This window comes from Littorina saxatilis, linkage group LG5 (genome assembly GCF_037325665.1).
Source record: "Littorina saxatilis isolate snail1 linkage group LG5, US_GU_Lsax_2.0, whole genome shotgun sequence".
NCBI lineage: Eukaryota > Metazoa > Mollusca > Gastropoda > Littorinimorpha > Littorinidae > Littorina > Littorina saxatilis.
Genome location: NC_090249.1, coordinates 9622725 through 9637814, shown reverse-complemented (window position 1 = coordinate 9637814; position 15090 = coordinate 9622725). Strand labels below are relative to the sequence as shown.

The following is a 15090-nucleotide window of genomic DNA, read 5'->3' as shown; positions in this document are numbered from 1 at the left end:
AGTCTGTGAACATCATGACAGTGTGTGAATATCATGACATTGTGTGAATATCATGACAGTCTGTGAACATCATGACATTGTGTGAATATCATGACAGTGCGTGAACATCATGACAGTGTGTGAACATCATGACAGTCTGTGAACATCATCACAGTTTGCGAACAACATGACAGTGTGTGAATATCATGACATTCTGTGGATGTCAACACAGTGTGTGAATATCATGACAGTGTGTGAACATCATGACAGTGTGTGAACAACATGACAGTATGTGAACAATATGACAGTGTTTGAATATCATGACAGTGTGTGAACATCATGACAGTGTGTGAAAAACATGACATGACAGTGTGTGAACATCAAGACAGCCTGTCAACAACATGACACTCTGTGAACATCAAGACAGCCTGTGAATATCATGACAGTGTGTGAACATTATGACAGTCTGTGAACAACATGACAGTATGTGAACATCATGACAATTTGTGAACAATATGACAGTGTGTGAACAACATGACAGTGTGTGAATATCATGACAGTGTGTGAACAACCGACATGACAGTGTGTGGACATCAAGACAGCCTGTGAACAACATGACAGTGTGTGAACAACATGACTCTGTGTGAACAATATGAAAGTGTGTGAATATCATGACAGTCTGTGATCACCGTCACAGTGCCTCGCACCTACACCATCTGTGAAAATGCACCATGGACAGACTTTGAACAAAAGGACTTTCTGTAAACAACATGACAGTTTGTATACACGAAAGTATGGGAATACCAGTCCGTGAACATCATGATTTGTATCAGATACTTTCAAGTCAACCCTGCAAGAATGAGTGTGTTTTAGTGGGTTTGTTCCGTAAAAAAAAAGTCTTGATGTAAGGACTATGTCCGGTCAGGAATCAAACCTGTTTTTTGTGTATGACTGTGTACGTAAGTGTTAGTTAGAGTGCCTTGGCGAGTGTGGAACATATGAGTTTGCGGTGATCATCCTTTTTTGTGTGTATGAAAGTCGCTTGTTCATTTCCATTGCTCAGTTGTTATTCTCTCAGGTGCCAAGTCCCGCATACCTCTCACTTACTTTATTACACATGTCGTATGCATTTATCGCGCTTACTTCCCTTTGTTTATCAATTCTTTAAATAGTGATCTGCCTCATGTGTTTAAAGTAACTGTCCTTGACACTTCAAGGTGCACTGAGCTTTCAGTCAATGCCTCCAATTGAAATTATACCAAGTTTCATTGACCTTCTTGCAAGGAATCGAAAACTTAACGAATTGATTGTCATCATTGTCTGGGCAGGAAAGCATGGCTTACATCAGGTCCCGCACGTGAACTAATTACGTTAACAAAAACCCTACATGGTAGAATTCTTTCTATCTTGGATAGGCCTAACTTGGGTAAAGACATTATGTTTGATTACGTAAGCAAACTTTCAAAGATGATATGCGGGTCCATTTTGGCATACCGCACACAGCCTTCAGCCCCAGAATATGTTCACGGGAAATGTTAATTATATTTTGGTGGGAGATGCAAACTGAAAAACCGCATACGGTTTTGTTTGGCTGGCAACACTTAAGGTACAAGTTGGTGCCATAAGTCATGCATATATCCCAAAAGGTGAATTTCGAGCGGTTTATTTGGATCGCCCAAAACGAAAAATCGATAAGATAAAGTAAAAGTTTATTTGGCTTAGGCCTTTGAACTTCTGGTGCACGAGAAAGTTACCAAACGGTCGGGAGCCAGCCGCGGTGTTGGATTGGTTGAAATTGAGATTTGTTTGTGATTTCAACAAATCAGACCTCGCGGTTTGTTCTCTCCCATTTTTTTTTTTTTTTTTTTTTTTGGGGGGGGGGGGGGGGGGGGGGGGGCACCCACTTTTGGTTCGTGCACCTCAGCCCTGGTATTTAGTTGTGTGTTCTTTACTGACTATAACTGACTATTATTTACAAGAAAGCAACGCGTACAAAGTCTTCAAGAAGTGGATTTATATGCTATCAAGTGAGGACCGACAGCTACCTCTAGCTCTAGATTTGCGTTTGACTAATTGGTGCTGGAAATGCGCTGTAGCTGAATTTAAAGGTAAAACCCATGTATTTTTCATAATATTAAGATGTCGGGACTGGGATGGTATGCCAAAAATACTCGTCCTTCGTTTATCTTTCTTCTAGTAACGGCTGTGTTAATGCACATGGTAAGGAGCACAGCAGATTTGAAGAAACAGTCCTCGTTTTTGATTTTTGATTCAACTAGGAAAAAGCCGTTGTTTTTGGTGTTTTCCGGTCACGTTTTCATCCAATACATTCAAAATTCCGACTTTAAAATGGGTCAAACAGCCCAAAATCATAATATATACAATCTACCCCAACGAATGAAAATTGACGCTCTCACTGAGACTTTCCACATCTAGGGTTGTTATTTAATCGTTCGCACAATTTAAGCCGTTTGAGCAGTTATGAAATATTCCCTTGGTTTCTCTTGGACTTTGTTGCTGTTCATGATTGATACTATTTAAGCTTATCTCACATGTACAGTAAGTTGTTTATACCTGAGAGACGACAGTTATAAACTTCTGAGACGAAAAGGTCAAATCCTCATACATGTGCTGTCACCATGTGGAACTGTGTGACGCTCCGTTGTTTAGTTTCGACGAAGCGAAGTTTCGCGCGACGCTCCAAATTTTAGTTTGTAGTTTTTTTTACCTCGAATATGCAAAATTTGTGTCACCCCTCTGTATTTTTCAGCCATATCGGAAAGACACGTTACAATAATAGAAACAGAAACACATCATTACAACAAGCGTAAACCAGAGATTATTACTATTTACAAAATAGGCTTATAAATAGATTGTAACTGATCGGTCATCCCATTCAATAACCCAACCCTCGCTTATCTGATTTTTGGCATGTCATCAAATTCCAAATGTTGTATCATTAAGTCTGTCCGATTGATTACTCTATTTTGTGTTTCAACACACTCTGAAAATAACACAGGCAAAATCATATGCAACCAAATTTTAAGATCCTGGGGGTTTCTAAAAACAAAGAACATGTTATTTAAGCTATCCATTTTCATTTTAAGCTCACGACAGGATTGATAATTACAAATTCACCATGAAGAGTTCTCCTGCAAACGGTTTGTCTGTTTTGCAAGCGATTATGATTTCTGACATTTAAATGTTGCGGTTATTACATCAAAACTAAACTAATTTCTCTCGATAAATAATCTTGGTACATGCCTCGCTTTTTCTAAAGACAGCATCCCAGAGTCCGAGGATAACCGAGTCATGTTGGACTTTAATGCTGAAAAAGTTGGGCGTTGGCGGCTATTCATTATTACGTCTGGTTTGGGACACGTCTTGTCAATTGGGCTTTGGCCACAAGACTCCAGTAGCTGTTGTGTGCGACACATGCCCTCTGTCAACATTTTCCTCGGACAAATGTGTCCGTGCAGTCGATTTGATCGCAAAGATCAGCGTTGGCCGTTTTTGATTTCTGCATCGTAGTACATTGACCAATGTCATCCAAAGTAATTACATTTCCTCATAAATGTAAACGTCTTTCGATCTTGTACTCAATTACTTAATATAAATAAACCTTAGGCAGATCTTTGCTTCACGTCTCAACTGAATCAACCAGCCATCGAACCCACCAGACAACTAACAACACACACACACACACACACACACACACACACACACACACACACACACACATGGGGAGACGTGTGTCCTAGTGGGCGACACGGTGCAATTGAAGGTGACATATACTGACCTGTAGCGCCACGAGAAGCAGTATGCACGTGATACCGCTAAGTGTGCCCAACTTCATTCTGGACCGTGGACTGTGATACATCCCTCTCATGATTAGTACACACACACTCTTTTACACAACACGCGATGAGCAACACTTGGCTTGAAGTCTCACAAAGTGCTGGTCAATATCACAGGCTTGACGTCTCACGTTTTCTGGGAAGCTAACGGTTTTTGTGTTTTTACCCAGTAATAAGGTCACTGTGTTAGCACCGACGCACCAAGAATGATATTCACATGATAGTCTTTCTTGTTAAATCCGTTCTTTAACCTTTTAATACTGAGTGAAATTCTTCCGGCGCGTAATTGGCAATCTCAACACTCCCAGCACTCTCCCCTTTCACACAACTATGTCTTGTCACTGATGAAGTCCACTTGATGAGCAGAAAACCTCAGATTTCGAATCCGTTGAAAATGCTTGTCTTGTAGAAATATCTTCTTCTTTGTTTCACAAATAAGTTCTCGTTTGCTTCGTTATTCAAATTTGTTCTCACTGTTATTGTCCAAGTATTGCTTTGAAGTTCTTAACTTTGTACCTACGGTTTTTTTAACAGTTTTAACTATCACACTTTGTTTCTACAGGTAAAAACGACTCTCTCTGCGTAAAACCAGGAAAAACAGCTTGCTATATAGGAGGATAAGCTGAAAAGGGCCCTCCCCTCTTCCGTCCCTCCCCCTCCTTCGCTCCGCGTGACGCGGTGTCCAAGGGATGGAGCTTAAAACACACTGCTCGCCATTCTCCCTGTGATGTTACGTCGCGATGCGTTCGCTGGACCAGCCGCCCGGGCACAGTGTTGACACCCCAAACACACAAACCGCGGGGCGTCAGTTTAACAGACGGCTGTGTTTCTGAACGCGGCAGGTCGTGGTTGCAGTGCAGTTGGTTTGATTTTGTTGAAAGTTTGTTCAAACACTTCTGAGCTTGGAAAGCGAGGGTGTGCACGAGTGGGACTTTCACCGGCCAACTAAAACTATTTAACTTGTCGGAATGTCGTCGTCATTGAGGGATTAGAACGGTGTGATTCAGCGGGCAGCGCACTCACATACATTCACATTATAAGAAGGCATTTGATCATGAGGTTTGTCCTGCAAAATGCTTGCACGAAGGTGTCATGATAAACAAACAGGGTGTGACTTTGTGTCGTGCTGACACATTCTACAAGCCCGTAGTGATTGTACCCACTCTGTATTATCTATCACTGAAGAGACTCTTCACTCTCTGCGTCATTAAACATTAAATTCAATCCACCATAACATGAGAGATCTTACAATCACATAAAATAATGCACACGAAAATGTAAATACATCTACAAAAAAAGACTGAACATTCAGCATAACAGTAACCTTTTCCCAGGAACAGATCAAGTCTGCTAGGTAACCCAATGCACACGTGTATCATGTGTGTGTGGTGGTGGGGGGGGGGGGTGTTGTTTAGTTTGGGTAGTAAAACTGCCTAGCAAGAATGTTTTCTTTCATAAAGACTTTGTAAACGACCCTAAAGTAATGTTCCGTCCAATTCATTTGAATTTAAGGCTAGGTTTGGGTACACACATAAAGGCATGCGCGTACGCACGCACACACGCACACGCACACCCACAAACACAGACACAGACACACACATACACACACACACACACACACACACACACACACACACACACACAAACACACTCGCACACACATGGCGTCGCCCATTTACACAGACAGACAGACAGACAAGCAGACAGACATACAAACACACATTCGCACACGCACACGACAGTCAGAAACACAACCACGCCCACTTACACACACCCTTATAAGCGGGGGTGAAAGCGTGGTGGCCAGTGACCCAGAACGAACACAAACCAACGCTCGAAGTTCGATTGCCCTACTTTTCTTTTCTGTTTCCTTTAAAAAAATAAAAATCATTGACTTTACCTGCTGGTTAACACAAGGTATGATCTGGGTCAGTGGAACATAACTTCCACGTGCAGCACACAGCGACACCCACACAATGACAGCAGCAGTTTCAACACTGGGTATTGTTGCGGACTTTAGCGCGCTGTCCACGATTTTTTAAAGCACGAAATGCATGATGTTCGAAAGGAGTTTTGCCCTACTGTGATACGTGACGTGGTATCTAAAGCTACTCTTACACTGTGCCGAATTGCCCTTGCGAATAGCATTTTCCAATAATTCACAATGATCGGGACATGGTCGCAAGACTTTCGTAAATGTTCTTAACTATTCCTTACAATTCGTCTCTTGTTTTGAGCATAGCAACTTGCACCTAATATTCGCAAGGAAGTCATATTGCTATTTTTTTCGCAACGCATATGATAACGAGCGTTAACTGGACAGCCATTTTGTTTCTCGTGCAAAACGCCGAATATCGACATAACATTACAGGGCCCTGTGACCTCGATCGCCCCCCACGTGTCAGCCGGTGTAGCGTACAGATTTTTCTTTCTTTTTATATTTAGTCAAGTTTTGACTAAATATTTTAACATCGAGGGGGAATCGAAACGAGGGTCGTGGTGTATGTGTGTGCGTGCGTGTGTGCGTGCGTGCGTGTGTGCGTGCGTGTAGAGCGATTCAGACCAAACTACTGGACCGATCTTTATGAAATTTGACATGAGAGTTCCTGGGTATGATATCCCCGAACGTTTTTTTCATTTTTTTGATAAATGTCTTTGATGACGTCATATCCGGCTTTTCGTGAAAGTTGAGGCGGCACTGTCACGCCCTCATTTTTCAACCAAATTGGTTGAAATTTTGGTCAAGTAATCTTCGACGAAGCCCGGGGTTCGGTATTGCATTTCAGCTTGGTGGCTTAAAAATTAATTAATGACTTTGGTCATTAAAAATCTGAAAATTGTAAAAAAAAATAAAAATTTATAAAACGATCCAAATTTACGTTTATCTTATTCTCCATCATTTGCTGATTCCAAAAACATATAAATATGTTATATTCGGATTAAAAACAAGCTCTGAAAATTAAATATATAAAAATTATTATCAAAATTAAATTGTCCAAATCAATTTAAAAACACTTTCATCTTATTCCTTGTCGGTTCCTGATTCCAAAAACATATAGATATGATATGTTTGGATTAAAAACACGCTCAGAAAGTTAAAACAAAGAGAGGTACAGAAAAGCGTGCTATCCTTCTTAGCGCAACTACTACCCCGCTCTTCTTGTCAATTTCACTGCCTTTGCCATGAGCGGTGGACTGACGATGCTACGAGTATACGCTCTTGCTGAAAAATGGCAGCTACTTGACTAAATATTGTATTTTCGCCTTTAGCGACTTGTTTACATTTAGTCAAGTTTTGAATAAATGTTTTAACGTAGAGGGGGGAATCGAGACGAGGGTCGTGGTGTATGTGTGTGTGTGTGTGTGTGTGTGTGTGTGTGTGTGTGTGTGTGTGTGTGTGTGTGTGTCTGTGCGTGTGTGTGTGTAGAGCGATTCAGACCAAATTACTGGACCGATCTTTATGACATTTTACATGAGAGTTCCTGGGAATGATATCCCCGGACCGTTTTTTCTTTTTTTCGATAAATACCTTTGATGACGTCATATCCGGCTTTTTGTAAAAGTTGAGGCGGCACTGTCCCACAAAGGGACTTTGCATTGTAAATCTCGGTCCCCCTTGAGGAGGGTCTGATGCTCCAAATAGGCTGTCTGTGAAGGGATACTTTTTTCTCTCTCTTTCTCTCTCTCAATCAAATTGATTGAAATTTTGGCCAAGCAATCTTCGACGAAGGCCGGACTTCGGTATTGCATTTCAGCTTGGTGGCTTAAAATTAATTAATGAATGACTTTGGTCATTAAAAATCTGAAAACGATCCAAATTTACGTTCATCTTATTCTTTATCATGTTCTGATTCCAAAAACATTACCAGCTATTGTGTTTTCAGCGTAGCAATAGGGCCCGATATTTAGACGAGACAAGTATAATGCCGACGAGTCGAAGACGAGTCGCATTATACTTGTTCGAGTCTAAATATCGGACCCTATTGCTACGATGAAAACACAACAGCGTTTATATAGCTATTCTGACATTAAATTCTGTGTTAAAATCATGTTTTTGTTAGCAACAAGTACCAGAATGGTCCATGTCGTTGATTGCAGACGACGGTTCCCTTTCCGCATGAAGCCACGGAAATAACCGAACATTGAAAAACCCTCGGACATGTATTACGGAGAAAACTCGAGATAACCGGATGTTTGGCATTACGTCAATATGCTAGGAATCATATGACGTCATGACGTATCATGCTTGCCTACGTATATTGTATGTTCGAAAGTCTGACTTCTGTTAGGAATTCGCGTGGTGAAGACTGCGGTAAATCTGTAGATGATAAGAGAACAAGGATTGTCTCAGAAGAAACGACTAAATGTTTCAGACCGGTAACTTCCTTTCAACATTGCACAAAACAATGGACGTTCTATGTGACAAGAGTTTGCTGATTTTGTGTTAAACATTGGAGATATCGTCTGCTAGAATCAGAGATAGGTCGCTTCAGATTGCAGCTTCTGGAAATGTGCAAGGTTTGTTGCCTGTTAAAGAACTGGATTTTACACGTAATGTATGTCATGTACAGTAAGCAACAACAAAAACACACACTAAGCAAATGGCATCGTCTGTCGACTAGTCACAGAAACAAACCTGGCGAGGTATGCGTGTACTTTATACACGTGGAAGAAACCGGAACCATGCGTCTTTGTTTACGACAATATGCTTTTGGATATTGAGTAAAATGGCCGAATTCCGTAGCATTATGCTTTGATGATCGGAAGAGACCATCCGTTATCCCCCCCCTCTGCTTCTTTCTCTCTGTAAACTTGTAGGGCTAGTTATTTTTCGGTAACTTACCCAACAACCAAAATCACTTACCCAACAACGGGCCTGAATCCTCGATAGCTCATGGGTAGAGACTGTACACATTGTGGATCTACTTTTTGCGACTCAAAAGTTCAGAACACTCTAACGTACAAAATATACATTTCTGGAGCAAACAATACAACCATACCGCATTTAAACCAGCAACTACAGGCTTGAACACATGAATCTCAATATAAAATCCATGAGTTTGGTTGTTTTCTGAATTCAGATCTGCCGTGCACAATCGTTTATCACTAGCAAGATTCCAAGGAAAAGTAACTCTCATACTTTGTCTAGCGACACGAGTAGTTCCCCTTCCAGATTTCGGCTGCATCGTGACAAGACTGCAATCCGACGGTCAGTTTTCAACAATATTTCATTTTACAAACAGATCACACGCAATCAATTGCAAACATTTAATCAACTTGAAGAACATGCAGCGGTTTCATACACTATTTTGCCCCAGAAAACTAAACTTCATACAGTTTTTAGCGTTGGAACACGGGTGTAAAACTTCGTCTGCTAGTCACATTCGAGGAAAGAACATTTCCTGAGCGATACCAAAACATGTACAGAACACACACTATCTGCCTTTACCGCCACAGCAGAATGACAACATAACTGTGTACTTGATTTTAGTTCAAAACATGGAAACTGACAAGAAGTGTGAACAAATTTGAATGATTTGCACGGAACTATACAACCGCGCATTAATCGATCGCCTGCGCAGGTAGACTGGTTGGGTGAATATGATTTGATCAAACTTTCGCACAAAAACTCCTCTTTTCTTTGAATAACTGAAGAAAGGAGGGATAAAGAGGTTACATACCTCGTCTCAGTGATTATCAAAAATAATGGTCTCAGTTCGCGGTCATGAAAAAGCTCGCTGAAGCTCGCATTTTTCATGATCCGCTAACTTCGACGATTATTTTTGATAATCACTGAGACTCGGCATGTAACCTCTACATCACAGCCCCCGAATTCCCCCACGTGTTCATCAGAATAGCTATATATAAATATGTTATATTTGGATTAAAAACAAGCTCTGAAAATTAAAAATATAAAAACTATGATCAAAATTAAATTTTCAAAATCAATTTAAAAACACTTTCATCTTATTCCTTGTTGGTTCCTGATTCCAAAAACATATAGATATGATATGTTTGGATTAAAAACACGCTCAGAAAGTTCAAACGAAGAGAGGTACAGAAAAGCGTGCTATCCTTCTCAGCGCAACTACTACCCCGCTCTTCTTGTCAATTTCACTGCCTTTGCCACGAGCGGTGGACTGACGATGCTACGAGTATACGGTCTTGCTGAAAAATTGCATTGCGTTCAGTTTCATTCTGTGAGTTCGACAGCTTGACTAAATGTTGTATTTTCGCCTTACGCGACTTGTTTAATCTCAGCCAGTGTTCAAACTGTGTCAAAGCTTTCGCTGTCTTAGTCACTAGCTCGGTGCAGCGCGACTGGTTGTGGTTTGCCGTGCTCTCTCAAGACTGAAAAACACTTGTGTGCTCTGGCTGTTTGTTGTTGTTGTTGTTGTTGTTGTTGTTGTTAAAAGTGATATTGCCTCAAAGATTAGCAGATACCTTGTGAAAAATTAATAGCACTTACGTCGTACATATATATGTCTCTGCTGACTTTCAATTGTTTCTTTCACAATTTCTGATGTTTTATAATGAGGTCACCTTTAAAGCGATCCAATTGAACAAGTCTTGCAGAAAACTTCTTCTTTACCAAGTCCTGTGTTGAACAGCAATGAAAAGTTGACCGCTTTTCCTGTTTAACCTTTTCAAAATTAGATCTAACTTGTTCGCGTATCCATTTCTGGATCTGCAGGCTGGTACAGAGTTACCTCTCTTTAGGCTTTTTCAAATTTCCCTTGTTTTAACCTAATTTCTTGGTTAAAACTTGTCTAAATTTCTAAATTCTTTCTTAATAAATATCAATTCCACATTTTGGCCTTAAATCAAAGTGTTTTCCTTCACAGATATCCCCTTGGGGTTGTCAGAAGAGGGTAGTCTCCCATGCCAACAGAAGCTACCATTCAGAGAGTGGTTTGCTTCTTAGTTGGATACCATGGGTTGACTACACTCGCCTTCAGTACCACCAAACACTGGACCACCTGACCACTGCTGAGACACAATAGTGTCGAAACACGTGTCAATGGTTCTCCTCAGGACTCTCGCCTTCAGTACCACCAAACACTGTACCACATGACCACTGATGAGACACAATAGTGTCGAAACACGTGTCAATGGTTCTCCGCAGGACTAGATTTCCTTGTGATACGTCCCCCACAAGGGGACTTTGCAATGAAAATATCGGTCCCCCTTGATGAGGGTCTGATGCTCCTAATGGGCTGTCTGTGAAGGGATACTTTTTTCTCTCTCTCTGTCTCTGCCAAGAGATTTTAACAAATCTCGGAAGAAAGTCTCTGCTGACTTTCAATTGTTTCTTTCACAATTTCTGATGTATAATGTGGTCACCGTGAAAGTTGCATCGCCTTTAAAGCGATCCAATTGAACAAGTCTTGCAGAAAACTTCTTCTGTGAAAAGTTGACCGCTTTTCAAAATTAGATCTAACTTGTTCGCGTATCCATTTCTGGATCTGCAGGCTGGTACAGAGTTACCTCCCTTTAGGCTTTTTCAAATTTCCCTTATTTTAAACCTAATTTCTTGGTTAAAACTTGTCTAAATTTCTAAATTCTTTCTTAATAAATATCAATTCCACACTTTGGCCTTAAATCAAAGGGTTTCCCTTCACAGATATCCCCTTGGGGTTGTCAGATGAGGGTAGTCTCCCATGCCAACAGAAGCTACCATTCAGAGAGTGGTTTGCTTCTTAGTTGGATACCATGGGTTGACAACTCTCGTCATTACCACTGATGAGAAACAATAGTGTCGAAACACGTGTCTGGTATAGGTACAAAAACAATGGTCCTCCTCAGGACTAGATTACCTTGTGATACATCCCCCACAAAGGGACTTTGCATTGTAAATCTCGGTCCCCCTTGAGGAGGGTCTGATGCTCCCAATAGGCTGTCTGTGAAGGGATACTATTTTCTCTCTCTCTTTCTCTGCTAAGAGATTTTAACAAATCTCGGAAGAAAGGCTCTGCTGACTTTCAATTGTTTCTTTCACAATTTCTGATGTTTACTCCTCGGATAAGGTGACCCCCCTTGGGACCAAAAAAAATCGTGATCTTATCCGAGGGACACGTTAACCGATCCTCGGATAAGATCAATTTCAGTAGAAAAAATTGATCTTATCCGAGGAGATCAGAGTTTAGTTTGAGGCCTCATAAAAGACTTCCCGCCAATTGAAAGTCAATGACGTAATAATGGGCAGATCCAGAGAGAGACACACTGACATACATACTGACACTGTACTGACACATAGACCATCAGCTGCATCAGAGAGAGAGAGAGAGAGAGAGAGAGAGAGAGAGAGAGGAGGTGAGGTAAGACAGACAGACATAGAAAGAGAGGAGAGACACAGACAAACTGATCATGACAGACAGAGATAAAGAGAGCAGACGGAGAGAGAGACATAGAGTTAAAAAGAGGGAGATCGAGAGAGAGAGAGAGTAGGGGGGCAGGGGGGAGGAAATTGAAAGGAAGAGAGAGAGAGAGAGAGATTGGAGGCTGAGAGAGAGAAAGAGACATGATAGAAGAGAGAGATGGCCAGGGGGGCAAAGATAGAGAGAAAGAGAGAGAGGAGAGGGGTCGAAGACTGAGAGTGAGAGAGAGACAGACAGACCAGACAGAAACAGAGACCATGAGAGAAGAGAGAGAGGGGGAACGAAAGAGAGAGAGAGAGAGAGAGAGAGAGCTTCCAAATATCTCAAATCTTCAACAATGTCTTTTATTTTGGCCTAAAATTGGCACTACTCAAATATCGCTTATGGCATTCATTACAACATGAGGTCAATTCTAGCCTCATGCACCTCTGCAGAAGGGGAGCGGACACACTGCAGTTAGGGGAAGGGCTCCTAATATGGACCGGCTCCTAATATGGACCACCACCAACTAACGGCGCTAGAGCGCTCAAAAAAGTTTTATTGGATAACTTGCACATGTCAAAACAGTTGCAGAAACACAAATCTCAAAACCGTTAGGCTTTTTCTCTTTTTTCACTTTTGGCAGCGTTCACTCTAAATTTGCCGCCAAAAACGGACACGTTTCTGTCTACAGCCAAAGCTTTTATCAAACAGAAATGGCTATATATGACAGCTAAAACCGTATTTGTTACATTTTAGCAGTGTTGACCCCGAGTTTCTACTGCACACAAAAAATAATAGCAAAATCTCAAAGTATGTGCGAGTCCCCTAATATGGACCACCTTCAACAAATCGAAGAAAATAAAAGCTAAAGGCTATTTTCATTAATTCATTAAGAAGCTTGCTGGCAATAACCTATAACTAGCCCTCGAGATTTAAAAAAAAAATGCAACGAAAAGTCTTCTGTTCGTGGAAGTTGATAATTTCACTTATTTTCACTCTGTTTTTGATAAGCTTCTTTAGTTTCCTGGTGTGCTTCAAATAATGCTCTCATCAACCCGAAACAGATAAATCTAGAGCATATTTTAATTAGGCTGACTTGTACACTAAGTTGTATCATGTTATTTTGAAATATAGGTGGCTTTTTACAGTGATTCGTGAAGGCCGCTTCACTGGTCCATATTAGGCGCCCAGGCTCCTAATATGGACCCTTTGTGATTTTTTCTGTATTTAAATTTTGCTGAATGTGTATCAAAGCTATTTTACTCTAATTAGGCGTAACGGTTAACCTAAGAAAGAAGGACTACCAAGCACAAAATGAAACTTCTTTGCACGAAAACAAGCTAGTTATCAGCAATAAACAAAAAGTGGTCCATATTAGGGGCCCTTCCCCTACATCTGTCATTATCCACGGGTCTCACTCTGTCAAAGTGGTTTCCGTTGGCAATTTTGATTGGTTCAGCGACTTTTTTGGCGGGAACTATTTTCCAAGTTTTATTTGCGAAAGATTTCCTCATCCTCATCCTCTTTGGGGTAAAATAATCGGGCCAAATAATCTGATGACGTTTACATTTGTGCGTCACTTCTCTTTTGACGTCATATGGAAAAAAACCTCTGTCAAGGCCGCAAAATTGGGAGATTTTTTCCCGTTTCAGTTTCGCTTGATCTTAAACGGTAGTCTTCTGCATTTAGAGACCAGAACGGGGGTCACCTAAAAAGAGGTGTTCCCGTATCCGAGGTCACGCTAAGCGAGGTTTTCTTAGTCATACAAAGAAGGCTTTAGGTCGGGACCAACACCCTGATTGATGTTATCAGAGGTGTGACCTTAAACGGTAGTGACGTTAACCGGGGAGTACTATATATATATATATATATATATATATATATATATATATATATATAAACTACGTATTTCATAAAAAAAATAAACCGTCAAATACCTTGTATATACGCCTAGTATCAAGTAAACGCCCAACCCCTATTTTTGGTCAAATTCCGCGCACACGGGACAATACCTGTAGTAAACGCACATCCCCCATTTCGGTCGTTACAGTAAAGAAAAACAAGTCGCGTAAGGCGAAATTACTACATTTAGTCAAGCTGTGGAACTCACAGAATGAAACTGAACGTAGTCCGCCGCTAGCGCAAAAGGCAGTGAAAGTGACGAGCCTGTTTGGCGCGGTAGCGATTGCGCTGTGCTTCATAGCACGCTTTACTGTACCTCTCTTCGTTTTAACTTTCTGAGCGTGTTTTTAACCCAAACATATCATATCTAAATGTTTTTGGAATCAGGAACCAACAAGGAATAAGATGAAATAGTTTTTGAATCGATTTCGGAAATTTAATTTTGATCATAATGTTTATATTTTTAATTTTCAGAGCTTTTTTTTAATCCAAATATAACATATGTATATGTTTTTGGAATCAGAAAATGACGAAGAATAAGATGAAATTGTTTTTGGATCGTTTAATAAAAAAATAATTTTAATTACAAGTTTCCGATTTTTAATGACCAAACTCACTCATTAGTTTTTAAAGGCATATGTACGCGCTCCCGTGTTTACAAAGTGTAGTTTGCCCATAATCGATGTCAAACGCACCATAAGACCATGTAATGACGATATGTCGCCATGCGCGGACCATATACATGCATTACAGCTTGTTTTAGAGTCTCAAAAACTTTGGATGTAAACAAAGACGCGGAGTTATTTCCCTTGCGTCAACGCTACCTCTGTTGGCAAATCTATAAATAGGACGATCCAGATCAAAATGAAAATTAACATATCTCAACATTGAAGGGGTCCTAGACCACAATATTTTGCAGGGAACTTAATTTAGCATGTCTCCAGCTGTTGGTAAAGCAATTAGCGTGTATAGTCATCGAGTACATATGGCTT

At 40.6% G+C, this 15090-nt stretch overlaps 1 protein-coding gene across 1 annotated transcript in view; it reads right to left on the bottom strand.

Annotated features, from left to right (window-relative positions):
* The window catches only part of LOC138966252 (fibrillin-1-like), an 87421-nt gene extending 83008 nt beyond the window's left edge, over positions 1-4413 (bottom strand). The window contains exon 1 of the mRNA XM_070338391.1: positions 3779-4413. Within this exon, the coding sequence (XP_070194492.1) occupies positions 3779-3868 (90 nt within the window). The 5' untranslated portion in view covers positions 3869-4413. The remainder of the gene's footprint in view (positions 1-3778) is intronic.
* Positions 4414-15090: the final 10677 nt, after the last annotated feature.